This window comes from Sarcophilus harrisii, chromosome 1 (genome assembly GCF_902635505.1).
Source record: "Sarcophilus harrisii chromosome 1, mSarHar1.11, whole genome shotgun sequence".
NCBI lineage: Eukaryota > Metazoa > Chordata > Mammalia > Dasyuromorphia > Dasyuridae > Sarcophilus > Sarcophilus harrisii.
In genome coordinates, this window is record NC_045426.1 from 641,507,470 (window position 1) to 641,535,148 (window position 27,679).

Below are 27,679 nucleotides of genomic sequence, written 5' to 3' on the forward strand. Positions count from 1 at the left end.
TCCTCCCAATCTTGCTTCCAAAACCTTCGTTCGACTGAAACTCCAAGGTTATGCAGGATCTCCTAAATGTCCGGTCCAAAGGTTGTTTTAGGCTATTTTGTTCTTTATTTTTCTTCACGTTCATTCTTTTTTGCATTTTGTAGCATTTCAGAGGGGCCAGTTCTCCTGATACATCCTTTTTCCTACTTTTGGTTTTTTAAAGTTTTTACACTGCTGTACCTTGATTCTTTATGTTTGACTAATCCCTAGTTTCTTTTATTCAATCATCATCTGTCCAGCCTCCTGGACTCCTGAGTTTAATACTATACACTAAGGAAATTTTTATATCCTGGGGTTTATTCTAGATTTCTTTATTAAGGACTATGCATTAAATTCAAATCACCCTGGCTCTCTTTGATTGGCCAACAATAGGTCTCTATCCAAACCCCAGAAGATCATTGTTTGGGCCCTGATTGACTCGGTGTAAAAGAGGAATTGTTTCTGCTTGGACCAGAGATCTTCAAGGTCTTCCCTTAAAAGTGGCCATTCTTTGTCCCAAATCTTACCTAGCCTTAATTGCTGAATGGTTGTTGCCTCAGTCGAAGGAAGATCTATTAAAGAGCTTACAGTCTTTTAATTTAAAAAGGCCATCCTGGCCCTGGATGCAGTGAGAAACCTTGGCCTTTTTAAATTAAAAGACCTTAAGCCTCTAGTTGGCCGGTCTTGCCTTTGGACCCAGATGGCTCTGGAAGAGAGAGTGAGACTGACGACTTTGCACAGTCTATTCTCACTTAAATTTAATTCATTGGTATGTCGTGGCATCATCTCCATGATGTTATAGACCTCTTTGAGAATGAAGAACAAACAAAAGCTTTAAGCAGCATTAACCAGGGAAAGGTATTTAATGGCAGAACTGGAATTTGAACTCCAGAGCCTCTAAATGTCAAATCCAGAGCTCTGCTTCTAAATCAGCCATTCTTTCTAGAAGAATACCAGATGATCAAATCAGTTAGATGGTATTGTTTCAATAACACATAAGTTTTTCAGCACTTTATGAATGGTATTCTTAATGATGCTTAAAGCTAAGCATTCTTAAAGTCTTCTCTAAAGCTATAGCGATATTTAACTGGAACTTTAAAATACTGTGCCATATACATTAATTGACACAATGTATACTGTGCTTCAAATGAAATATTTGAATATTCTAAACATAGCAAAACTGAATTTATGTGATGAATAAATACTGAATAGTACAAACTCATTTTCTTAATTTACCCAGTTTAGGTACAAAGATGTGGTGATAAGGGTGATAAGGAGAGAGAGATACCAGATTTAAAGAACTAAAAAAAGCCATTACATTTGTGACATTGGTCCCTATATGAGGTCCCTTTGTTATATGGTATCAATATGTGGCTTCCTTAAGCCTCTGGAAAGCCTAATTACTATGTCAATTATCCAGCAGATTAGTTAACTGAATACAAAGTCTGAATTTCTTTACCAGGCATTGAACTTCTTGAACTTCCTGCCCAGGTGGTAATAAAATTGTTTCAACATGCTGGAGGTAACCTTTTCTTAAAAATCTGAGATCTTCTAGCCACAAGAGGGCATTAGGCCTGCAAATGCCTAGGCTGCTCTCCCACAGTCAACCCATGCTATATTGATGGCACCAAAGCTCTTTTGATTAATCTCTTGGTACGAATTTAATCCAATCAATGGAATGTATTCCATAATCCTAATCTTGATTTTCTATATGTAGGGTTATATGCAGGTTTTTTGCTATGTTAAAAGAAAAAACCCCAAACCAATCCTTGTATTGCGTTTTAGAACCTTGTGAAATGAAATGCTTATAAGGGAGAGTTTATAGTTGCCCTTGTAAATATGGAATTTTTCACTTTTTACCAGGCTGAGGGTAACATGCCAGAGAATTAGAAGTTCCTTTGGTGGGCCTTTGGTGCCAGGAGGAAGCTTCTAATATAGGAGTTTATAGTTAATTGTATTTATATTTTATTCTTCTTCCTAAATCATGAGCCCCATAAGAGATAAAAACATGTTTTTACCAAGTGCAAGTCTGCACAAAATAAATTCCTAAATATTTGTTGAATATAAATTGGAGAAAAATGTCAAAGTAAAAAATGAAAAGAACCTACCTATCTCTGTCTTTATTCCACTTACTTTGATTCAACTAATACTTGTTAAAGTCATTCTATGTGCAAAGCATTGTTAGCTGCTCTATATACTACCATATAATTCCTTCATGTTAACTGAATTCCTTTCCTCTACATCCTATGATCCCACAATCCTAAATCCTATCTTTGAAAGATTGGGAGCGCTGTGCAACAAAAACTAGAGTTCCTTCTCCTATCTGCCATTAGAATGAATGAATATATGAATGAAAAAAGCATTTAGTAAGTGCTTGCTGTGTAGAAATCATTGCATTAAATAACTGTTTGGCCATGTATACTTATTTTGTATTTAATTTATACTTTTTAACATATGTAACATGTATTGGTCAACCTGCCATCTTGGGGAGGAGGTGGGGGGAAGGAGGGGAAAAATTGGAACAAAAGGTTTGGCAATTGTCAATGCTATAAAATTACCCATGCATATAACTTCTAAATAAAAAGCTATTAAAAAAAAACATTAAATGATGGTGTTACATATGGAAAGTAAGATATTTCCTGCTCTGAAGGTACTCACATTTTAATGGGGGAAGTAAACATATGAAAAGTTTTAGCTAAGAGGGATGTAAATGTCTTATTGTCCTTAGTGTATAATGTCAAAGGAGATGGCAATGCCTCTTCCTGAACGTCATTTTTACTGATAATATCATAGCAGTTTCTGATGTGGAAACATCTGACATCACTAAGGACTTTGGTGGCAAGAACTTTGCTTTCTGGGTCTTTAGCTGTGACTGCAGACCCTGCAGGGGTATTGATAGTCTAATTAGGAACTGTTTCCCAGTGTGATGGCTGATGACACAGGGAAAGCATTGGTATTTTCAAGGCTCTTGGTTCTAGGGTGCTAGAATCTGAAGAGTGAAGATAGTTAAGTGGAGATGGTTGTGTTTTAATTTGCTCTGAACTTGCTGCTGCTTCTCAGCGTCCGTTGCTGTTGCTTCTCAGTGTCCCTTGCTGTTTTCCTAGACTGGCTTGTCTATTATGTGCCTGGTGATGGGTGAGGATGGTTGTACTGTTTTCTATAGGAGCTATCCCCCTGGATAATGGCAATGAAGGCTAGGTTTGAAACAAGATTGGTGATTTTGGGTGCTATCACTTTCAAAGCTCAGGTGCATATGAGCCTGTTGGTAGAAGTGACCAACAGAGGTGATGGAGATAAGTAAAGCAGGTGCCTTTCCCACAATGATTTCTTCCCTCATTGGTGGCTGTCAAGGTTGTGCTGGAAACAGGCCTGGTGTTTTGGGGTGCTGCCAAGCTAGGCCAGCTTGCCTGACAGACTAAATATCTATTCCCTCTCTTTTCCAAGGTGGGCAGGCTTAGAATTTGGAGAAGGCTTATTATGGGGTGGATTAGGGAACTTGATATCCACATTTAGTAGTTTTAAAAGTTTAGTTAATGCTTTTTAACATTACAATTATTTTCATACTTGCCTTCTCATAGGGAGACTTCCCTTGCAGGAAAGAAAAAAAATAGTTAAAGCAAACCCCAAGGATCTATCAACTGTAGTTGACAGCACCTGCAACATTTCACATGCTAAATACCTACCTTGCTAGAATGGCAGTGAATTTTCTAATTTCTTTCCTTGGGTCAAGATTGATTATTATAATTACACAGCATTCAATTTCTTTTTATTGCTTTCTTTACTTTGTTGTAGTCATTGCAGTTGTTGTTTTCCTGCTTCTTAATTTCACTTTGCATCTTTTTGTCTTCTTTGAATCCCTCAAATTTCGGGAATATTTTATTAACTTCGTACACCACAATCTACTTCGCCATCCCTCAGTTGATGGGCGTTTCTTTTATAATCAAACGCTCTCCTACCATAAAAACACAACACGCGGCATATATAAAAAGCAAAAGACATCATTAAAAATTAAATTATAATAAAGAATATAATCTTCCTGTGGGCAGGGTATGTCTCTTTTGCATGTGTGTCCCTGCTGTTTGCAAGTGGTAAGTAATTAATAAAAACTCTTCCTTATCCATTCGTTCTAAGAGCTGTCAAGCGGAAGAGATCTGATTAGCCATTCTTGGCTCCAGAAGGCAAATACAGGAGCAGGCTTCACCCTCAGGAAAAGATTTCTCCAAGTCGGAGCTATCTGTCACAAAGCGGGCCGGCGATCTTGAAGCCGGGGCTGGCCAGCTGGGCTACGCGGAGGTTCTCAGAGGCCATCTCGTCTCGTTGCCTCTCTCTTGGAAGAGCCCAGCTCGCTACTCTCTGGCCCAAGACACAACCGGTTTTGCGTCCGTTACCCCACGGCTGTCTGGCGAAGGGATATTTAAAATACATTGTCTGCATCTGTCTATCACAGACTAAACGAGACGAGGGAAATAAGGACGCAACGTCCTTCCTCTCCGAATCGCGGGCCTCCGTTACAAGCGTCTGCCTCTAGAGGATGAGTGTCATCGTTCTAAGTTCCCCGGTCCCAAATGACCTTTGCAGCCCCTTCCCCTCCGGGAGGCTGGAACTCCGTCTCCCATGATCCCCAGCAGCGAGGGCTCGCGCCGCGGCGCTCTCTTCTCGCCGCTCCACGTCCTCCTAGCGCCGCCCGGCGGCTGGCGGCGGGGAGAAGGGGCTGCGGGGAGAGGCGGGAGGCGAGAGCAGGAGGCGGAGTAGGAGGGCGGGGGGTTGCGCTTGGTGACGGGAGGACGCGCGCGGGCTCCGGGCTCCGCGCAGGATCTGGAGGCGACAGCGGCGGCGGCGGCGGCGGCGGCGGCGGCTGGGGAAGCGTCGTGGAGCAGCGTGCAGCCGCAGCCGCAGCAGCCGGGGCCGCAGGAGCCGCAGGAGCCCCGTGCGGCGCGGGCCGGGCCGGGCCGGGCCGGGCCGATATGAGGGACTCCGTCCGCGCCGCCGCCGCCGCCGCCCCCGCGGCTCGCGCCCCGCCGGCCCTGTGAGAGCGAGCGCCCGGGGAGGAAGATGGCGGAGAGGTAGGAGCCCCGCGCCGGCGACCGCGGCGCTGCGGCGGAGCCGACCCCCGGCCTCGGCATTGGGGCGGGGGGGGCTGGGTGGGAGTCTGCTCCGGTTCCGAGGCGCTTATGGGCGGCGGTGGGTTCCTCCGGTTTTGGTGGGGCGCCTCGGTTTTAGGGTGGGTGGATGTGAGGGGCTGGGCCCCTCTGGGTCTAGCGGGGTGTCCTGGTTCTAGGGTGAATGTAGGCGGGCTGGGCCTCTTTGATTGTGAGGGGGGGTTCTGATTCTGGGGGGTATGTGTAGGGGCTGGACTCTGGCTCCGATGGGAGGCCTTGGCTCGAGCGTGTGGAGGGGGGGCTGGGCCCCTCTTCGTTTGGTGGGGGGCCCTGGGTCTAGCGGTGTGTGGTGTCCAGTGTTCCGGCGAAGGGTACTGGGTGTAGGGTCTTTGTGAGGGGCTGGGCCCCCCTGGGTCTGGTGGGGGGCGTTCTGGTTCTAGTATGAATGTGGGGAGTCGCTTTAGTTCGGGGCGGGGTAGTCCTGGATCTGGCGAGTACGGGGTGGGGGCTGGGCCCGTCCGGGGGGGGGGGGGGGGGTTCTTCTGGTTCTGGGGAGCATGTTGGGTGGGCGGCCGTGCTTCTGGGGTCAGTCGGCCTGTCAGTCTCGCTCTCTTTTGGGGAGGGACTGGAGCCCTCTGGCTCTGGAGGGAGCCTCCTCTGATTATGGAATCCGCGTGGACGAGGGTTGACCCCTCTGGCTTGCGCGGGGATGTGGCGCGGAAGGTGCGGGCCGCCTCGGGGAGAGCTGTGTGGAGGGCCGGCCCGAGGGCGCTGCTTCCGGAGCTGTGCTTGAGGAGGGTGGTGAAGGGGGCGCGCTGAGGATGTGGAGGGGCATGTAGGAACGGCATTGTTCTGGGGAGGGGGCTGAAGGCCTCGAGGCCTAAGAGTGCGCAGGGATGGGGGGTAGGGGGTGAGGGAGAATAAGGGGGTAGGGGTCTGGCTAGGAAAGGGTGCCTGGGCTCTGTGTGTGTGTGTGTGAGACACATGTACTCTTGCTAGTCTGGGGGGCTGGATTCCTGGTAAGGGCTTGTTCCAGAGTGGATGGTGCACAAGTCTTACTTCCCTAGGTAAGGGGTCATTCCCCACAAGGGTATCGGTCTTTATTTTGAGGGATAGTAGGAAGGGGGGCGGAAGAGTTATTTGTGTGTGGTGTAACCCCAGGTTGGGTCGGGTCAGCTAGAGGAGGGTGGTCATGTGGGTAGGATAGGTCTTGAGTCAATCAGGTGTTTGGCCTGAAAGATCTTTTCTTTGGGGAGTGTGAAATGGGCAGGTAGTGACTGGCACCTGGTTCTTGAGTAGATGGAGGGAATCCTGGTTTCCAGTGGAAGGGAATTTTGGGAATTTACTATTTAATCAGAGCTTCCCTGATGTGACATTTTAATGCCCTGCAGACAAGTGCATCCTGAGGTGACTCTCCTGAATGCTGCTAACCTCTGGGTCCCCGAGTTAGGTTTTTGACTTCTGTGTTTTAGGCCAGATGTCCCAATGAAGGGAATTAGAAGTAAAGGGAAATAATTGTCATGGGTTTAGTTTAAGGGGGTAGGTTCTATTTGGGGAGGTTAGGAGGTAAGATATCTGCGATTGTTGCTGTTAGTTCATCTGCAGGAAGCTTTGGAGGCTGAGCAGCATTCCCTCTTACCCTTTTTTTTCTGGTTATGTCAAAGCAGCTCCCTCTGAAACCTGGTCCCAATGTTCAGGAGCGAGTGATTGTTGGACAGTAAAGAATCTGTGTAATTTGTGCTCCATGAGTTGGTTGTGATGGAGGTTTTTGAATTAGTGACCTTTAGAATGTCTTGCATTTTAAAACATGTGGCATATTCTGTGTACTTTGGTTGCTGTGGGTGTGTTAGGTGCTGTTTCTCTCCATGCAGCTGCTTTGGGAGCTCTGCAGCCTGGAGCTGCAGAAACTGCAGAATAGATTTTTTTTTCCCCCTCTGTGATACTAGTTTAATCAACCCTCCAGTGACCTCTGCAGAAAAATCTACAGTTGCAAAGCTTCTGTATCTCACCTGGCACACACAATATGGTGATCTGTCTTTTTAAGCCGTTGAGGGAAATTTAACACTGTATGTCCAAGGTAACTTTGGTAAACAGCAGGTGGCTTGCTGGTGAGCCATGCCTTCCTTTTCTTCTTGAGAGTGGGGGTGGGGGAATGGGAAGATAGGAGATATCCTATGAGGTGTGACTACAAAGTAAGATAATTTCCAGTGTGACTTTTAGAATTAGACTCGCTGCTCCATAGTTACTCCTTATTCTCACCTGCTTGATAATGAGGTGTTTATTTTGCTTTGGTATGTGGTACAAATCTACGAAATGGCGTACTAGTCTTGGGAGTACTAGTCCTTCAAGAACCCTATAATACTGATTAGCATGACAGCAATGTTGAATTCATTTTATGCTCCAATTCATTGTATTAGTAATACCTTGTTCCTTGCCTTTTGTACTTGTACAAAGTACAGATATATTGACTACTAATTAATCGGTGGATGGATCATCTTTTTCAAGTCTTTTTTCCTTGTTCATTTGTAAGAAATCTTCAAAATTGAAGTAAACCTCAAATTCTTAGTTACCCAATTTGCCTAATTTAAATTAATACAGAATGCTTTGTTAGTTTAACTTTATAGTAAAATAAAATAAATTTGCAATATTTTCACAGTACTTTAACAAATGCTGTTTTCTACTTTTCCCCCTGTGAAGGCTGGATGATGACCACTTGGGTATATGTTGTCAAAGTTAGTTTGTTAAGGGTTGGGGTGTCCTAGATGTCCTCAAGAGATCCCTTTCAACCCTGAACAACCCTGAAGTTTCTTTTATGTTTGGTATAGTACTTTGCATACTGTAGACAATAAATGGTTGTGGAATATGTGAATGATTGTGAGTTTTATTAAGTGATAATGAAATTTTAACTAGTTCCCAGGTATTTCTGTTAAGCTGAACTAAACCTGACTATCCAAAAAAAAATATGTTGGATATAATACTATCATATAAGATATTGCTCATACTGTTTTTAAAAAAAAGAGACTTTTGTGTGACCAATTTTAACTAACAATGAAGAAATGAGTAAGAGAAAGTAGGCATTTGGATTCCATCAATAGTACCCTTCTCTCTGCCCCACTGTTATCCCAGGAAATTGGATTGCTAAGATAAGTTTCTGAGAAGAATGGGAAATCCTCCCAACTTTATGGAAATTATCCTTTTTCAGGTTGGGTTGTGAGTTTTCTTTTATGTCTCAGAATCGTTATAGAAAAACCATATCTGATCTTACTTATATATTATGACATTGGTGTTTACTATTTATGAAGAAATTTTTCAAATTGAGTAAGATGAATATGTTTATATACTCTAGATTTTGTAGTTGAGAATCTTTACCATTTCAAAAAAGGACAACCCCCCCCCCCATAGTATATTTTAAAAATAACATTTTAGAAAGCTGTTTATATTAACCTTTTCAGCTATTCTCTTCCTTGTCTGTATTACTCTTTTCTCCTAGCTGTGGAGGAAGTCTTGAATTGGAAGCAGTGTTCCTCATGGAGCTTCTGCATGTCCTTGGACAGTTTAATAACCAGTTTCATTGAATTAAGCCCTGTGATATAAACCAGGATTCCAATTGGTTCTTTTGGTGCTATAAGGAGAAAAAAAAGCTTTTGCTAATTACTTCCTCTCTTGAATATACTTCTTCATTTATTGTACTTTAGCATTACTGAATCGTAGCTTGACAATTTTATTATTTCCATGTTTGAATCCAAAGATCTAAAACTTCATAGTGCTCAGTCTTCTTGTATGTCCTCTGTAAATTATAACATGGATTGTTTCTCTTCATTTGTAATCTTGGTACACGCTTTGTAAAAGCAGATAAAATACTTTAGAATGATTTATGGTTTTATGAAACAACATTGGATCTTGTTTTATTTTCTTATTATATCCATTCCATGCTTAATTGTATAGGACTGTTCTTGGTTCCATAATTGTTATTGCTTTATCCCTTTCTTTTAAATATTTTTAAATAAGGTGTCACTGGTATTTTTGGAAGATTTTTTGATAGGCATATTAATAGATCTTAAATATTAGAATATTAATATTAAATATTATTAAATTAATTAATTTTATTAAATATTAAATATCCTGTCTCTAGGGCTTTGCTTTGTTTCTGTTTTCTTATTTTTCATTCAACAGTCTTTTAATGAGCTCAGTACAGTGGGAGATAAAGAAATATAAATCATTGATTTCTGACTCCAATATCTTTTAATCTTGAAATTGGGGAGACAGGAGTATATAAATGTGCAAAGATAATTAATAGCACCATCAGTATAAGATGTATTAGAGGAGTTCAGAGAAGGGAAAAAGTATTTGTGTGTGAGATTGTTTAGGAAAAGCTTTATAGAGGAAGTGAGATCTAAGCTGGGCCCGTAAGGATGGAAGTAGGATTTAGATAACTGAGGAAGAATAGATCATTTCAGATCATAGTATTACTATAATCCAAAGTGAGTCTATTGTGCATTGGACTAGGGTCAGTTGGATTGGACTGGAAAATTCATGAAAGAGAAGAGTTGAAAATTATAATAATGTTTATATATTATTTAAAGCATTTGTCAAATGCTTTAGATGGATTATCTCTCTTGATCCTCACCACAGCCTAGGTAGGCATTGCTAATTATCTGTTTTATAGATAGTTAAGTGAGACTCTGAGAGGTTGTGACTTGTCTATTTGAAGTAGCATTTAAACCCAGATCTTCCTGATCCTCAAGTTTACCATTAATGGCTTATATTGTGTTCTGACAGATTTTGTCTTGCAACTAGATTGTAAGCCTATTAAGAATTTTTGTGTCCCTTCCAGCAACTAGCACAAGGTATAATCATGTTCCACCATTTTTCAGATGAGGAAACTGAAACCCAGAAAAGGGAAATTATTTGTCCAATAATTAATAGGCACTTGCATTTGTAAGATACTTCAGGATTTGCAGGACACTATTAACATAGGTTGTTTTATTTAATGCCCATAAAGAGCCTTGAAAAGCAGTGTATCCTACTGGATTGAGAGATGGCCTTGAAATCTGGATGGTATGGTATCAATTCCCACTTCTGACACATACTGACTTTATAATCCTGGGCAAGTCATTTAACATCTCCATACCCCAGGTAATTCTCAAAGACTTGAAACTAGTGATTGAAGAATTTTCCCACTGGGAATTCCTTTTCCCAGTTAAATCACAGATGGGTAGAAAGTTACTTGGTTGGATATTGTCATTGTCTGCATTTTACAGAGAAGGAAACTTACTCTGGGATGAAGGGAATTGGCCTGCATCACCCATTTCTCTTCTACTATACTGAACCTTCTTTCAGAATCACACAGTATATAGTAAGAGTGACTTTAAGCTCTAAAGCTGGGACTTTAATTTATCCCTTCTTCATCTTGACTTTTTCCATCATAACTGATATATTGAGAGGCAGCATAAGAAATTAGATGGAAGCCATTGTCCAATTAATAAATGGTCAAAGGATATGAACAGACAATTCTCAGACGAAGAAATTGAAACTATTTCTAGCCATATGAAAAGATGCTCCAAATCATTATTAATCAGAGAAATGCAAATTAAGACAACTCTGAGGTACCACCTCATACCTGGCTAAGATCACAGGAAAAGATAATGATAAATGTTGGAGGGGATGTGGGAAAACTGGGATACGTTGTTGATGGAATTGTGATGGCACCAAACCATTCTGGAGAGCAATTTGGAATTATGTTCAAAAGGCTTTCAAATTGTGTATACCCTTTGACCCAGCAGTGTTTCTATTGGGCTTATATCCCAAAGAGATCTTAAAGGAAGGAAAGAGGCCTGTATGTGCAAAAATGTTTGTGGCAGCCCTTTTTGTAATGGCATGGAACTAGAAACTGAGTGGATGCCCATCAATTGGAGAATGGCTGAATAAACTGTGGTATATGAATGTTAGGGAATGTTCTGTAAGAAATGACCAGCAGGATGATTTCAGAAAGGCCTGGAAAGACTTACATGAACTGATGTTGAGTGAAATGAGCAGGACCAGGAGATCATTATATACTTCAACAATGATACTCTATGATGATCAATTCTGATGGACGTGGCCATCTTCAACAATAAGATGAACCAAATCAGTTCCAATGGAGCAGTAATGAATTGAACCAGCTACACCCAGTGAAAGAACTTTGAGAAATGAGTGTGAACCACTACATAGAATTCCCAATCCCTCTATTTTTGTCCTCCTGCATTTTTGATTTCCTTCACAGGTTAATTGTACACAATTTCAAAGTCCAGTTCTTCTTGTGCAGAAAAATAACTGTTTGGACATGTATACATATAGTGTATTTAACTTATACTTTATCATACTTTACATGTATTGGTCTATCTGCCGTCTGGGGGAGGGGGTGAGAGGAAGAAGGGGAAAAATTGGAACAAAAGGTTTTGCAATTGTCAATGCTGAAAAATTACCCATCCATATATTTTGTAAATAAAAAGCTATAATAAAAAAAATGGTAAAAAAAAAATTAGATGGGAGTTTGGGGGGAATTTTGTAGACAGAACTGTCAGGAATAATGACTAGCCAAGTACACCTTCTGCTTTGGTAGTCCCAGTGTCAAGAGAATTCAAAGAAGGTCCCCCAGCACATTGAGCGTCTCTCTAGCAGCTCTGTAGAGAGGATGTGGACAAGAGTCAGAACAAGGGCAGGAATGGATGGGTGGTTTGCAGTCTGCATTATTAGAGAGAATTATGCACATTGGGAAGATTATAGGTCCATTAGAGTGTTGTACTTGAAAACAGTGTTGCATGAACATTAATCTGACAGTAGTATATAGTATGGAATAGTTATGTAGGGAGGTTTTAAAGTTGGTTGTTTGGACATTATAACTCATTTTCCCATAAAACATCTAAATTGTAGTTGGATTTTTAAGATGTAATAGAGTTAACATTTATTTAGTCTCTGAGCTTTGCAAATTGTTTTTACATACATTAGCTCATTTGATTTTAACACTCTGGGGGTTGGTATGCCTTGAGGTAGGAAGTGGGGTAGATGCTATTATTATCATCACTGTTTTATAAGTGAGGAAACTGAGATTCAGAGCATTTAGCTGACTTGCTCAGAATCATATAACTAGTAAACATCTTAGGAAGAATTTAAACTGGGATGTTCCTGATACTCTATCCCAGTTTCTTTGCAAAAGCCTATTTTGTATTGTTTTGCTATAATAGTAACAACTGTCCTATCCTATATACTACAAGTCTGATAGCAGTTAGATGTTTTGTGGGTTAGTTTTTTGTTGGGGATAGTTTGACCATTGAAGAATATTCTTGAATATCTTTCTATGCATTGATTTCTTCCTTGATATTTACAAATGCTCTCAGGTATCTTGCATCCTTTAAAAAACAAACAAACAAAAACTTTCACTTTTGATTTCTATTTAAGTTATCCCACTATATACCTACTTGCTTTCATGACCAAACTTCCTGAAAATGCTGTCTATACTTTGATTTCACTCTCATTTCACTTACTGCCCAGTGTCTGGGACTCTGACTTTTAACAATGAAACTGCTCTCTTCAAAGTTACCTTGTAATTTCCAAATATGATGACCTTTTCTGAATTTTCATCCTTTTTGAATTTTATATGTCACATACAACTACTGGCGACCTCCTCTCTCTTTCCTTTCTGACTTCTCTTTAATTTCCTTTACTGGATCATCCTCCTGTGAAAAATGGGAATCTGCATTATATCTTCTTGGTAATCTTATCAGTTTGTATAGGTTCAGTCAAAATCTCTACAGAGATGCCTCCCAGATCTATATATCTCTAATCCCTCTTCTGAACTCTTATCCCCTTCACCAGCTGCCTATTAATTATTGTGAACTGGATGTATCATAGTCATCTCAAATTTAATACATGTTATTTTTCTCTTAAAGTCTGTCTTTCCTTTTCCCTCTTTTTATAGAGGGCACCATCATCTTCTAGTTAGCCAAATCCATAAGAGATTATCAGAGATATCCTTGATGTATCATTATCACCTTCACTACGAAATAGCCAGCCACTTTCTAGTTGATGATACTGTCAAAAGTATCTCTTATATCTGTACCCTTTTCTCAACTCATATGGCCTACTTCATGCTGTCATCATATCTCACTGTACTATTATAATAGCCTCTCAAGTGGTCTCCCTCCCTCAAGTCCCACCACTCTTTAATCTATCACACAGTTGCCAAAGGGATATCCCTAAAGAACAGGTGTGGCCATCTCATAAATCCTGCTCAATAAATTCCAGTCACATCCCATTATCTCCAGGATCAAATATGGTGGGTTTCTTGTTTTTTTATTTTATTTTTGTTTTTGTTTTGCATTTAAAGCCCTTTATAGTCTGGTTCTACCTTTTCCTTCCAGGCTTATCACAAATTATTCCACATACTTTGTCGTCTAACCAAACAGGTCTTTTTGTTGTTCCTAACATGTTATCTTCCATCATTGTGCCTTTTCTTTTCTTTTCTTTTCTTTTCTTTTCTTTTCTTTTCTTTTCTTTTCTTTTCTTTTCTTTTCTTTTCTTTGTGCCTTTTCAAAGGTTGAATGCACTTAAACTTTATTTTTTTACCTCTTTGGACTCCAAGCTTCCTTTAGAGTTCATATTAAATACTATTGCCTACTTGAGATCTTTCCTGCTTTCTCCATGTGCTTAATAACAATCCATATCCCCACAAATTACTTTTTTATTTTGTATATTCTTATATGTATTTCTGTTATTCTCCCTGTAGAATGTAAACTCTTGAAGGCAGAAGTTATTTTATTTCTTGTCTTTGTGTCTCTAGCATTTACAGTGCTTGGCACATAGTTGCTTAGTAGAGTTTATTTTTTCTTTTTTTTTTTTTGTGGAAGATTTGACAGGTTTTGATAACTGGATAAACTGGAGGTTTCAAACCTAGATGGTTGGAAGATTGATAAATATTGTTAGGAATTGGGAGCCAGTTTAACCTCGGGGAGCCAGGAAAATGATGCTTGGATTTAATTAAGCCTTTTAAATATAAGGGAATGGGGCTTAAAACCAAAAAGAAAGAATGATGGAGATAACTTCAGTTCTGTCTGTCTCTCTTTATCTTTCTCTTCATATACATGTATATGTATTTGTGATAATGGATATCATAATGAGTAGTAAATATTAAGAACAAAGAAAAGCACTTGAAACATTAGAAATTCCTAGGAGACCAAATGCAAAACCAAAAAAAGCTAGTAAAGAAAATTTGTGGCCTGAGATGCTAACACACAGTTAATACACAGCTACTGTGGGCAGCTAGCTAGGTGGTGCAGTGGATAGTACCAGGAGTCAGAAAGACTCATCTTCCTGAAAGACTGACTAGCTGTGTTATCCTGGGCATGTCACTTAATCTTGTTTGCCTCAGTTTCCTCATCTGTAAAATGAACTGGAAAAAATGAAAAACCACTCTAGTATCTGTGCCAAGAAAACCTCGAATACGTCATGAAGAGTCAGGCTGAACAACAGCAGCAACTGCTGGGCTTCTCAATTTTTTCTTCATTCTTTTTAAGATTTGTGACCTTTTGTTGGTCTGGGTGACTTTCACAGCTCATAGATGTAAAAAAGGTTTTATTATAAGCAATACAAAATTCTAAACTTGATTGGTAAATTTAATTTTAATGCATAAAGTAACATAACCATTTTTTTCTGTTGATCCTTCTATGTCTTCATTATTATTTTTTGTTATTCCTTTATGTTTATTCTTGCCATTTATGTGGTCATAGGCATCATGTACTCCATTTTCCTGATTCTCTTTTTTTTTTCACATTATTGCAGATTTCCTTTCTATTTTTCCTACTTGTCTTTTTTAATTGCATTATAGCCTTTATCACATTAAGATGCTGCAATTTTGTTTAACCATTGAACTGTTGAGTTTTAGTTTTTTTGCAATTATTTGTGTAATGATTTTATAAATATCTTTAAACAGTTAAGATTTATGTAGCATTTTAAGATTTTCAAAATGCTTTATTCATACTATTTTATTTGATCCTCACAGCAGCCCTGTGGAGTACTTGCTATTGTCAATTGATATTTTACAGATGAGGAAACTGAGGCTGAGTGGTTTGAGAAGTTGAGACTTATTCAGGGTCATTTAACTAGTAAGTGGCTATGGCAGCTTACTAGAAATAAAGTAGGCAGGATTTGAATTCAGGTCTTCCTGACCAGTGCTTCATCCACTAGATTATCTTGCTATCAATAAAGGAAGTTTAAGAAACCCTAACATTTTCATGGTTAGTTTCTGTTAATGAATCAAAAGGGTATGGTTATTTTAATTATTTTCATTGAGTATAGCTAAATTGTAATTTCCATCATAAATAATATTAATATGTTCAAATGGTTTAGATATCATTTCATACTATTGGAGATGTGGTGAATAATTTATTAAACATTTTTAAAGGGACTTTGTTTCCAAGCATTTCAGTACTCTCCTGAGTTTTGGGAGTACTAAGGCAAAAAGGAAAGTTCTTTTCATTAGGAAGCTTATTTTCTATTGGTAGAGTGGGAGATAGATAGAACGCATAGTGAAGAAGGGAGAGAACTACTATGGGAGATAAAAGAAAAACTGAGTAATTAGTAGGTGACACCTGACCTGTTCCTTTAAAAGAAGCTTAACATTCTAAGAATTAGAAGTAAGGTAGGTAGATGGTATGTTTTTAGGGATGGGGGACAATATTCAAAGATGTGGAGATGGGAGACTTGAAATTTAGTTTGGAACTACTAAGCTCAGTTTTGTTTAGTTTAGTTTAGAACTGTTTACATTTTATTGTTTTAGTGCACATAAAGGAGAAAATTAGTGTAGGTTGGAGTTAGGTTCTGAAGGACTTTAAGGAAGCCATTAAAGATTTTTGAGAATAAGAGGGGTATTAGGGCCAAAATGCTTTGGGGAAGATTATTTTAGACATTTAAAGATCTCTATTATGTATGAATATTAAAGTGTGTGTGTGTGTGTGTGTGTGTGTGTGTGCGCGCGCGCGGGCGCTTCTGAAGAGTGAAATAGTAAGCCAATTAGAAAGATGTAGTTCATGCAAGGTGGAATATCATTGTTCTATTTCTGATTATGAAAGCCTTATAGGAAATGGATTTTTAAAAGCTCCATGGGTAATGGAAGGGTATAGCTTTTTTTCTCCTGGAATTTCACCATGAAAATTATCCACAGAAAATCCTTTGCAAGTACTTTACTCTTAAAAGATGTCTGTTAAATGGAATTAACACTAGAAGGAACCTGGTGTGTCAGTTGATATATATGCAGTCATAAAAGAGAGAGAGAGAGAGAGAGAGAGAGAGAGAGAGAGAGAGAGAATGAATTTTATTTTTTTAGGTTATACATGTGCATTTTTTTTACATATTTTCATATGAGGTATGTGAGAAAAATCAGAACAAAAGGAAAAGCCCAGAGGAAAAAAAAGTTAAAACCGGATCCATATTCAGTCTGCATATTTTTCTCTCTGGATGCAGATGGTATTTTCCATACAAAGTTTATTGGAATTGTCTCCTATCACTGAATTGTGGAGAAGACCTAAGTCTATTGTAGTTGATCATCATCATATGATCTTGCTGCTGGTGTACAGTATTTTCCTGGTTCTCTTCACTTCACTCAATATCAGTGCATGTAAGTCCAGGCTTTTCTGAAATCAGCTTGTTCATTATTTCTTATAGAACAATAATATTCCGCTACTTTCATATAACCATAGCTTATCCAGCCACTCTCCAATTGATGAGCATCCACTCATTCTCCAATTCTTTTTTTTTTCTTTTTCCTCAGTAATATTTTATTTTTCCAAATACACATAAAGATAGTGTTCAGCATTCAATTTTGTAAGATTGTGTTACAGATTTTTTTCTTCCCTCTTCCCTTCCCAAGATGCCAAGCAATCCTTTTAAACATATTGCTGTATTTTATCATGTTACACAAAAAACATCAGACCAAAAGGGGGAAAAAAAAAAAAAAACGTAAAAAAGAAAACAAACAAAAAAAAAGGTGGAAAATACTATCCTTTGATCCACATTCAGTTTCCATTGTTGTTTCTTTGGATGCAAATGGCATTTTTCATCCCAAATCTATCTGAATTGCCTTGAATCACTGCACTGCTGAGAACAGCCAAGTCCATTAGAGTTGATCATCACATAATATTGTTGCTGTGTACAATGTTTTCATGGTTCTGTTCGCTTTACTCCGCATCAGTTCACATAAGTCCTTTTAGGCTTTTCTGAAATCAGCTTGTTTATCATTTCTTATAGAACAGTAATATTCCATAACATTCATATACCATAACTTATTCAGCCATTCCTCAACTAATGAGCATCCGCTCAGTTTCCAGTTTCTGGACACTACAAAAAGGGCTGCCACACACATTTTTGCACATGTGGGGTCCCTTTCCCTTTTTTATGATCTCTCTCTGGTCTACAGACCCAGTAGAGACACTGCTGGGTCAAAGAGTATAGACAGTTTGATAGCTCTTTGGGCACAGTACCAAATTGCTTTCCAGAATGGTTGGATCATTAAATCTTTCTTGCAAATGTTATATTTCTTAAATTGTTCTGGTTTTGCTCAGTTTATTCTGCATAAGTTCATGCACTTTTTTTCAGGCCTGTTTGACAGCCATGGGTCTACACATGGGTCTCATTCTAGTAAATCTGATAAAAGTCAAATTACCATCTTATTTTAGAATCATCTTGCTTATTAACTATGCTTTATGTATTCTCTGGCATCTGAGATTGACTTTGAAATAATTTAAATCAAAGGATATGAACAGACAATTCTCAGACGAAGAAATTGAAACTATTTCTAGCCATATGAAAAGATGCTTCAAGTCATTATTAATCAGAGAAATGCAAATTAAGACAACTCTGAGGTACCACTACACACCTGTCAGATTGGCTAGAATGACAGGGAAAGATAATGCGGAATGCTGGAGGGAATGTGGGAAAAGTGGGACACTGATGCATTGCTGGTGGAATTGTGAATACATCCAGCCATTCTGGAGAGCAATTTGGAACTATGCTCAAAAAACTATCAAACTGTACATGACTCTTGAGAGTCAGTTCATGTAACTCTCTCCAGACCTCTTTAAAATCATTCTGCTGATGGTTTCTTACAGAATAATAATATTCCATAACATTCATATACCATAACTTAGTCAGCCATTCTCCACCTGATGGGCATCCAGCACTACAAAAAGGGCTGCTACAAACATTTTTGCACATGGGGGTCCCTTTCCCTCTTTTATGATCTCTTTGGGATATAGACTCAGTAGAACACACTGCTAGATCAAAGGGTATGTACAGTTTTATGGCCCTTTGGGCATAATTCCAAATTGTTCTGTAGAATAGTTGGATCAGTTCACAGTTCCACTAACAGTGTATTAGTGTCCCAGTTTTCCCACATCCCAACATTCATCGTTATCTTTTCCTGTCATCTTAGCCAATCTGAGAAGTGTGTAGAGGTACTTCAGAGTGTCTTAATTTGCATTTCTCTAATCAGTAGTAATTTAGATCATTTTTTCATATGACTAAGAAATGGCTTTAATTTTTTCATCCAAAAATTGTTCATATCCTTTGATCATTTATCAATTGCAGAATGGCTTGTATTCTTATAAATTTAAGTCAGTTCTCTTTATATTTTAGAAATGAGGCCTTGGATGTAAAATTTTTTCCACAGTTTTCCGCTTCTTTTCTAATCTTGGTTGCATTGATTTTGTTTGTATAAAAGCCTCTTTAATGTAATCAAAGTTATCCATTTTGCATTTCATAAGGTTCTCTACTTCTTTTTTGGCCATAAATTCCTTCCTTCTCCGCAGATCTGAGAGAGAGACTATCCCTTGTTTCCTAATTTGTCTATAGTATCTTTTATGGCTAAATCATCAACACATTTTAATTATATCTTAGTATAGGGTATTAGATGTTGGTCAGTGTCTAGTTATTATGTATTGTGTCTTGTGAACTTAATCTCTTCCACTGATCAACTACTCTATTTCTTAGTCTGTCTCAAATGGTTTTGATGACTGCTTTTATAATATAGTTTTAGGCCTAGTACAGCAAGGCCACTTTCATTTGCATTTTTTTTCATTAATTACCTTGAAATTATTGACCTTTTTTCTTCCAGATGAATTTTGTAAAGTAATTTCTTGGCAGTTTGATTGATATGCCATTGAATTTTTTGCTGGAGATTCTGGAGTAGGGGATTGACATGGTCAGATTGTACTTTAAGCAGAAAGACCAATTATCAGGGTCTTGTAATAATAGACATAAAAGGTGATGACCACTTCTACTTGATTTACTCCAAAGGACAGAACTAGAAGCAGTTAATAAGAATTTATTAAGCACTTGCTATATATGCCAGGCCCTGTTCTAAATGCTAGGGATACAGTGAAAGACAAAAACTATGTATTCATCCTTCTGTGACATCAGGTCCTGACCTTCTTTCATACTCTGTTTTTCACATTGTTTTCTGCCTTTAAAATACTTGAGAGTCTATTTGTCAAAAATAAACAAATAACTTAAGCCCAGGGACTATATGAACACAATTACAAAATATTTTTCAAGCTAATGGAAATATTAATTGCTCATGGGTAGTGTCAGCCAATGTAATAAAAATGATAGCTATTTTACATTAATGTAAAATAAAAAAAAAATGCTGCAGACATCCAGAAAGAAAGAATTCAAGTACCTATGAGGTACAATTAGGATCACATATAATTTAACGCTACCTCTCTAAAGAAACAGAGAATTTAATATTTGGAATAAGTTGGAATTTAATATTTTGGAAGGCAAAGAATATAAGTTTACAGCCAAGAATAGCATCCAGAAAAACTGAATATAATCCTTTACAAGAAAGAAATGGATCTTTAATGAAAACAGATAACTTCCATGTCTTCTGGGGGAAAAGACTAGAGTTGTAAACTTTGTAAACTTTTTTTCAGACTTTGGAGTTTGAATTGAGAAACACAAAAAGATAAATACAAACAGAATAAAAAACTGTTCTTTATTCTTATATTAGATGATACATGTGTTGCCTTTGAAACCCATCATTATCACGGGTCATCGAGGAAGTCTGATTCAATAAATTTCAGGAGTAGGTGCCATGGGAACAAAAATGGCTTTATAAGGGAGGGCGGGTAGAATGGTGTACAGTATAAGGAGGCTGGAAAGGAAGACAGGTGATTAAGTCATGAAAAGCTTTGAATGCCAAAGAGAGTTTGTATTTGAGATTGGAGTGATAATCACTAGATTTTATTGAGGATGGTGATTTTATGGTTGAATTTGTACTCTAGGAAAATCACTGAGGGCTGGAGGATGGACTGGAAGGGGACTTGAGGCAGAGACCTACCATCAGGTTATTGCAATAGTCTAGGTTGATGAGGATCTAGATTGATTTGGCAGGAGCTGCCAAAATAGTGGTAGGCTTAGAGAAGAAAAGGAGATGCATTTGGGAGAAGTTAGGTGAAATTGGCAGCTCTTGGCAACAGTTTGGATCTGGAGTTGTGGCAGTGTTGAGAACTATTAATGGATACGGGATGACCTGGGGGGATGATCCTTGGTGACTAGGAGGATGGTGTTGCTTTTGACAGTACTAGGGAAGATAGGTAATAAATGGGTTTAAGAGAAAAATAATGATCACTGTTTTGGACATAATTGAGTTTGAGATGTTTACATCCAGCTTGAGATATATGAAAGACATTTAAAGATATGGAATTAGGAGGTCAGTAGGGAAATTGAGGCAGGAAAGTTAGATTTGAGAATCATTACCATAAAGATAGCAATTAAATCCATAGGAGCTGATGGAATCACCAATTGAAATAGTATAGAGGGAGAAAAAGAGGGCTAACAGAGTCCTGAAGGATACCCAACATTGATGAATCTGCCCTGGATAAAGAATTCATAATTGGGAAGAAGGAGCTGGGCCTCCTTTCCTTTTCCTCTTGTAGAGGTCTCCCTTTTGTGCCTGCTGTTTTTAATAAAGCTAAAAGGTGCATAGGCAGATGGAAGGTACCCATCTCCTACCCCCTCTTCCCTTCACAAGCTGGAAATCTTGCCTTCAGAGGCAAAGAGGGTACAATAGAATATTGCTGTCCATTGAAGGCAAGAGGGACAAAAAGGAAGAAATGATTATTCAGGAAGTGAACAGCTAGCTAAAGAAGTTGGTATCTGAGAAAAGTAATTGGAGAGATTGAACTGAACTTAGAAAAAAACTAGAAATTCTAAGAGGTAGAAAGCTATTCTAGAGATAAAAAATAACCCCATTAGGAAAGGGAAAATGGATTTCATTTGTGAGAAACAGGGAAAAGGACAGTTTGGCTGGGATATAGATTACATATAGGGAAATATGTAATAATAATAATAATAATAATAAACCCTGCAAAAGTATGTTGGTGCAAAGTTATAAATGCCAACCCAAGAAGTTTTTTTCCTACAAGTAATAGGGAACAATTACAGTTTTTTTGAATAGGGGAGTAGCATGATCATTATATGCGCTTTTAAAAATATAACTTTGGTTGTTGATTGTTGTCCTTTGTGCTAGAAGAGGTCCAAAATGATACCATTGTGTTGGGGTCAAGGTACAATGTGTCTGACTGTGGGTGACAGACCAATATGAGTTCAGAGCCTTCTACCATAGGTTGGGCACAAATAGTCCATATGAACATTTGGAGTGGAGATGGCTTTAAATTTGCACATCTCACATTGGTTTTTTTTGTTTTGTTTTGTTTTTAATGATAACAAAACATTTTATATTTAAAGTTTATAAAGCATTTTCCACATAGCAGTCTCCAGAAGTTAATAACACAAAGGATCATTACCCCTACTTTTTCACAGATGAGAAAACTGAGACATAAAGAAGTGAACTGATTCCAGTTACTCAAACCAAAAAAAAAAAAAAATGCAGGACCTCTGGAGGAAATGGATTCCCTTTCTTTTTTCTTTTTTTTTTTTTTTAAATTTATTTAATAGCCTTTTATTTACAGGTTATATGCATGGGTAACTTTACAGCATTAACAATTGCCAAACCTCTTGTTCCAATTTTTCACCTCTTACCCTCCACCCCCCACCCCCAGATGGCAGGATGACCAGTAGATGTTAAATATATTAAAATATAAATTAGATACACAATAAGTATACATGACCAAACCGTTATTTTGCTGTACAAAAAGAATCAGACTCTGAAATATTGTACAATTAGCTTGTGAAGGAAATCAAAAATGCAGATGGGCATAAATATAGGGATTGGGAGTTCAATGTAATGGTTTTTAGTCATCTCCCAGAGTTCTTTTTCTGGGCATAGCTATTTCAGTTCATTACTGCTCCATTAGAAATGATTTGGTTGATCTCGTTGCTGAGGATGGCCTGATCCATCAGAACTGGTCATCATATAGTATTGTTGTTGAAGTATATAATGATCTCCTGGTCCTGCTCATTTCACTCAGCATCAGTTCGTGTAAGTCTCTCCAGGCCTTGTTGAAATCATCCTGTTGGTCATTTCTTACAGAACAATAATATTCCATAATATTCATATACCACAATTTATTCAGCCATTCTCCAACTGATGGACATCCATTCAGTTTCCAGTTTCTAGCCACTACAAAGAGGGCTGACACAAACATTCGTGCACATACAGGTCCCTTTCCCTTCTTTAGTATCTCTTTGGGATATAAGCCCAGTAGTAGCACTGCTGGATCAAAGGATATGCACAGTTTGATAACTTTTTGAGCATAGTTCCAAACTACTCTCCAAAATGGTTGGATTCGTTCACAACTCCACCAACAGTGCATCAATGTCCCAGTTTTCCCGCATCCCCTCCAACAATCATCATTATTTTTTCCTGTCATCTTAGCCAATCCACATCTCACATTGTTGTTGGTTCCAGAGTTCTTCAGAGATACCCTGAGAATATCCTTGTATTAATTCTTTTGACTTTCCTGTGAATATTTTCCTTGAATGAGTTCTCCATAAAGTAGTCTTTTAGGCAAACTATACATTTGGCTCCTGAACAACATGGCTAACCCTTCCCAATTGTGCTCTCTGCAATAGAGTTGGAATACTTGACAGTTCAGCTCAAGAAAAGGATCTCAGTATCTTGTCAAATGATCTTCAGAATCTGAAAAACAATTCAAATGGAAGCAATTCAGTTACCAGGCATGGTGCCTAGTATACTTTCCCAAATTTCATGAGCATGCAACAATATTATCAGCACAGTGGTTCTGTACACCTTCAGTTTGGTAGGCAGTCTTGGACATCTTTTCTCCCACATTTTCTTTTGAAGCCTTCCAAACACTGAGCTAGCTCTGGCAATGCTTGCTTCAATTTCATCATTTCTGTATATATTCCTGGAAAGTGAATTATCCACAAACATTCAGAATTTCTCCATTTGCAGTATCAGTGGTTACATGTATGGATTGTGTGGTGCTGACTGGTGAACTCTTGTTTTCTTGGTGTTAATTGTTAGTCAAAATTAGCTTAAGCAGCAGTGAATTAATCCCTACTGGTTGGATTACAGCCTCAAAGGATGCACTGAGTGCACAATCATCTACAAACAAAAAGTCATACACAAGCTCTCCTTTCACTTTAGTCTTGGCTTTGTAGCCTTTTCATGTTAAATAATTTACAATCATTGCAGTAATTAATTGATGTTTTTTTCTTCCTCATTGAGAGCCCCTGACAAAACTGTTGAAAACATGCTAAAAAAAAAAAAAAAAAAAGAAAGAAAGAAAGAAAAAGCGTGGGAGCCAGCATACAGCCCAGTTTTACTGTTAGTGACTGGGAAAGTGGAAGAGCACTATTCATCATCATGAAGCTGACATACAGTACTGATGAACTTCTCTGGGCACCAGATTTTGCCATAATTTACCATCACAGCATCAGGTTGATGAGTATTGTGTACAGACCTCTGTTCTACTGCCATTTCTCCTGGAGTTGTTGGGCAGCAAACATCTTATTGACCATTCCTTAGCCATTTTTGAAGCCACATTGGTTCTTAGTTAGGTGATCATCTCGTGGGTGGAAAATTAGCCTATTAAGGACTCTGGAAGAATCTGGCAATGATTAAGAGATATACTATGCCCATTCCCTCCTCCAACCCCCAGATTGTCACAGGACAACCTATTTCCTTTTCCTTTATAGAGATGGACAATGGAGGTGTCTTTGAAGTCTTGGGAATAACCTCCTTTTGCCATATAACCTGGAAGATTTCAGTCAGCTTTTGTATGAGCAGTGGACCCCTTGCCTTGTAAATCTCAGTTGGAATAGAATCAGTACTAGGTGCTGTGCTACATGAGAGGAATCTAATGGCGTTCAAAACATCTTTTTCAGGTAGTAGTTCAGCTGGAGAGGTATTGGCTTCATCCTGAAGTATACAGTCAGGGAGTTCATCATTGGCTGATAATGCCATATCTCTTTAGAATAATGCCCATGGAAGTGTTGAGCCCATCTTTCCAGGATCATGTCCTTATCACTAATCAGTGTATGTGTCCCCATCAGCTCCAAGTAGTTGAGATGCACCATAGGTCTTTGGCCCATAAATAGCCTTAGGGTAATATAAAAGTTCTTTGGATTGTTACTATTAGGAAAAAAACTGAAATTCATTTGCCTACTTAATTGTGCCAAGAGTCTTGCATTTTTCAAAGCTTCACTTGCACTTTTGATGGAGTTAAATGTTGCCTTCTTAGAGACTGAACTGTTGTGCTGGTAAAAAATTCTCCTTTCATTGGAGAGTTCTCAGTTTTTATTTAGCAGCTTCTGAATTATCCCATCATTTTTGTCAAATTAGTCTTGATATTTGAAAGTGTTCTGGCTCATATGAGTAAAATGGGATGCTGTACTCTAAATCTCTGAAATTTATCCATTCTTTTTCTGCTCCACCTTGGCCAACTATTTGTTGGCCTAGCTTTCCCTCCAGCTTAACAATGAAAGAAGAGCAAGTGCTCAATCTTTTGGTTTTTTAAAACTTCTGGTATTTGTCTTGCTTTGGGGCTATTGATGATGGTGGCAGGATACTTTGCTGCAAATGGCAATTACATTGTTATGAACCTTTTGTTTGCTTCTTTTTTACAAGCTTATTGACTAGGGGCAGATAGATGTTACAGTCAAATATCAGACTTTTAACACTTATTAGCTATATCACCCTAGGCAAGACATTAAGCCACAGTTGCTTCACCCTCTCCCCACCAAAAAAAATCCCCCAAAAACCCAAGTATAAAAGCTCTTTCTAAAAATAACAACAATAAAAAAGCAAGCTTATTGACTAGATTAATTTTGAATGCAAAACCTATGCTGTTGTCACAGTATGCTTCATCACTATGGCCACTCTAGAAAACCATATATCCAGCTACAGCTATATCTAGGATATAGGTAATGGGGCCTCCATTTGCCAAACTTGTTTCACTTAGGACTACCATTTGGATGTGATACCTGCTGAGTTCTCTCACGGCAAGAGCTGTTTGTCTTTCAAGTCTACTGTGTTTTTGTTGTCCATTAGGAGTGTACATTCTGTCAGCCAGTGGTGAGTGGAATCATTCTGACAAAAAGTTTTTGTGCACTTTTGATTACAGGATAAGGTCCATTGCTAAGCAAGCCACGATTAAGTTAGGTGAAGCAGACAACCTTCATTTTTATTTTTTATTATTTAATTTAAAAAACTAATTAAAGCTTTTTATTTACAAAACATGCATGGGTAATTTTTCAACATTGACCCTTGCAAAGCCTTCTGTTCCAAATTATCCCCTCCTTCCTTCCATCCCCTCCCCTAGATGACAGGTAATTTAATACATGTTAAATATGTTAAAATATATGTTAAATCCAGTATATGTATACATGTTTATACAGTTATCTTGTTGCACAAGAAAAATCAGTCCAAGAAGGAAAAAAAATTGAGAAAGAAAACAAAATGCAAGCAAACAACAGGAAGAGTGAAAATTCTATGCTGTGATCCATACTTAGTTACCACGGTGCTCTCTCTGGGTGTAGATGGCTCTCTTCATCACTGAACATTTGGAATTGGTTTGAATCATCTCATTGTTGAAGAGAGCCATGTCCATCACAATTGATCATTGTATAGTCTTGTTGTTGCTGTGTATAATGATCTCCTGATTCTGCTCATTTCACTCAGCATCAGTTCATGTAAGTCTCTCCAGGCCTCTCTGAAATCATCCTGCTGGTCATTTCTTACAGAACAATTATATTCCAAAACATTCACATACCACAATTTATTTAGCCATTCTCCAATTGATGGGCATCCATTCAGTTTCAGTTCCTTGCCACTACAAAAAGGGCTGCCACAAACATTTTCCATCCGTTAAGATTTCTCTGGGATATAAGCCCAGTAGAAACACTGCTGGGTCAAAGAATACGCACAGTTTGATAGCTTTATGAGCATAGTTCCAGATTGCTCTCCAGTATGGTTGGATCCATTCATAGTTCCACCAACAATGTATTAGTGACCCAGTTTTCCCACATCCCTTCCAACATTTGTCCTTGTCTTTTCCTGTCATTTTAGCCAATCTGAGAGGTGTGTAGTGGTATCTCAGAGTTGTCTTAATTTGCATTTCTCTGATCAATAGTGATTTGGAACACCCTTTCATGTGACTACAAATAGTTTCAATTTCTTCATCTGAAAATTGAAGCAGACAATTTTTAGAGAACCTTTCGAGTCCCTTCTTTACTCCAGGAGATGAGTAGTGCAGTCCTTAAAAAAAAAAAAAAAAAATTTTTAAGTTAAGGCCTGGGCTGCCTTCAGGTATAGTTGTGAATACAGCTCCCAGAGCACCTGTGCACCTATTTCTTCATTACTTGCCTATTGCTTTGAGGTAGGTAAAAATGTTGAAATACTATGAGGGATATCTTTTGATTTGTGCATAAATTAGATTTAAGTGAGGCAGAGATGCTCAAAGTTGTCAACCTCACTTTCTTCCAAGTCCATTGGCAAGCCAAAAGTGAAGATGACTGGTGATGGCTTGGAATGCAGAGGATGACCTTGGCATCTAATATGTCTAACCAAGTTCTGAGGGACTGCTTCAGCTGTCGAGGTGGCCAGTGAAACAAATTGTTCACATCTTCCTATTCCCCTAGGAGATGTTTTCACATGCTCATGACAGATTCCCCCTAACTCGCCAACAATTTTGAGATTTCCATTTATCTCCATCCTGGTTTATCCACCTGCTGAAATGGTTTTATTACTGGTTTGTGGCTGCTGCACATTCTGTAACTTCTCAGAGCCACAGGTGGAACTTGGATAGCAGGTAGCTATCAAAGGAAGGGGAATAACCCCCCCCCCCCAAAGGACTCTGTAAGCTCTCATACCAAAGTTCTCCTTTTCCCTGAACACCTGTATAACTCATTGCTTTGATAGCTGAGTGAAGTATAGATTAGAAAATAATTAAACTAGTTGAAGAAAGGACAATTAAGAGGTTATTACAATAATCTAGGAGAGAGATAAGGGTCTTGATTAAAATGAGGATTATAAATGGAGAGGATAAGAATGGAATATCTACTGCACAGGTAGAATCAACAAGATTCTGATAACTAATTAGATGTGT

The 27,679-nt window shown here is 38.5% G+C and overlaps 2 protein-coding genes across 5 annotated transcripts in view; one reads left to right on the top strand and one right to left on the bottom strand.

Moving 5' to 3' along the window:
- Nucleotides 1-4,564: 4,564 nt before the first annotated feature.
- LOC116420752 (extensin-like) lies at nt 4,565-5,965 on the bottom strand. Its single transcript, XM_031947574.1, has one exon. The coding sequence runs from the start codon at nt 5,963-5,965 to the stop codon at nt 4,565-4,567; it is 1,401 nt and encodes a 466-aa protein (XP_031803434.1).
- Nucleotides 4,991-27,679, top strand: part of ARHGAP39 (Rho GTPase activating protein 39) — a 327,894-nt gene continuing 305,205 nt past the window's right edge. For 2 of the 4 annotated variants that reach the window (XM_031947348.1, XM_031947350.1), the window contains exon 1: nt 4,991-5,081. The gene's annotated coding sequence lies outside the window, so the exon portion shown is untranslated. The remainder of the gene's footprint in view (nt 5,082-27,679) is intronic. The other 2 variants (XM_031947346.1, XM_031947349.1) reach the window with 1 other exon arrangement.

Bases quoted from the DNA above. Each gene is read 5' to 3' on its own strand.
- LOC116420752 (XM_031947574.1), bottom strand. From the start codon at position 5,965: ATGCCGTTCCTACATGCCCCTCCACATCCTCAGCGCGCCCCCTTCACC.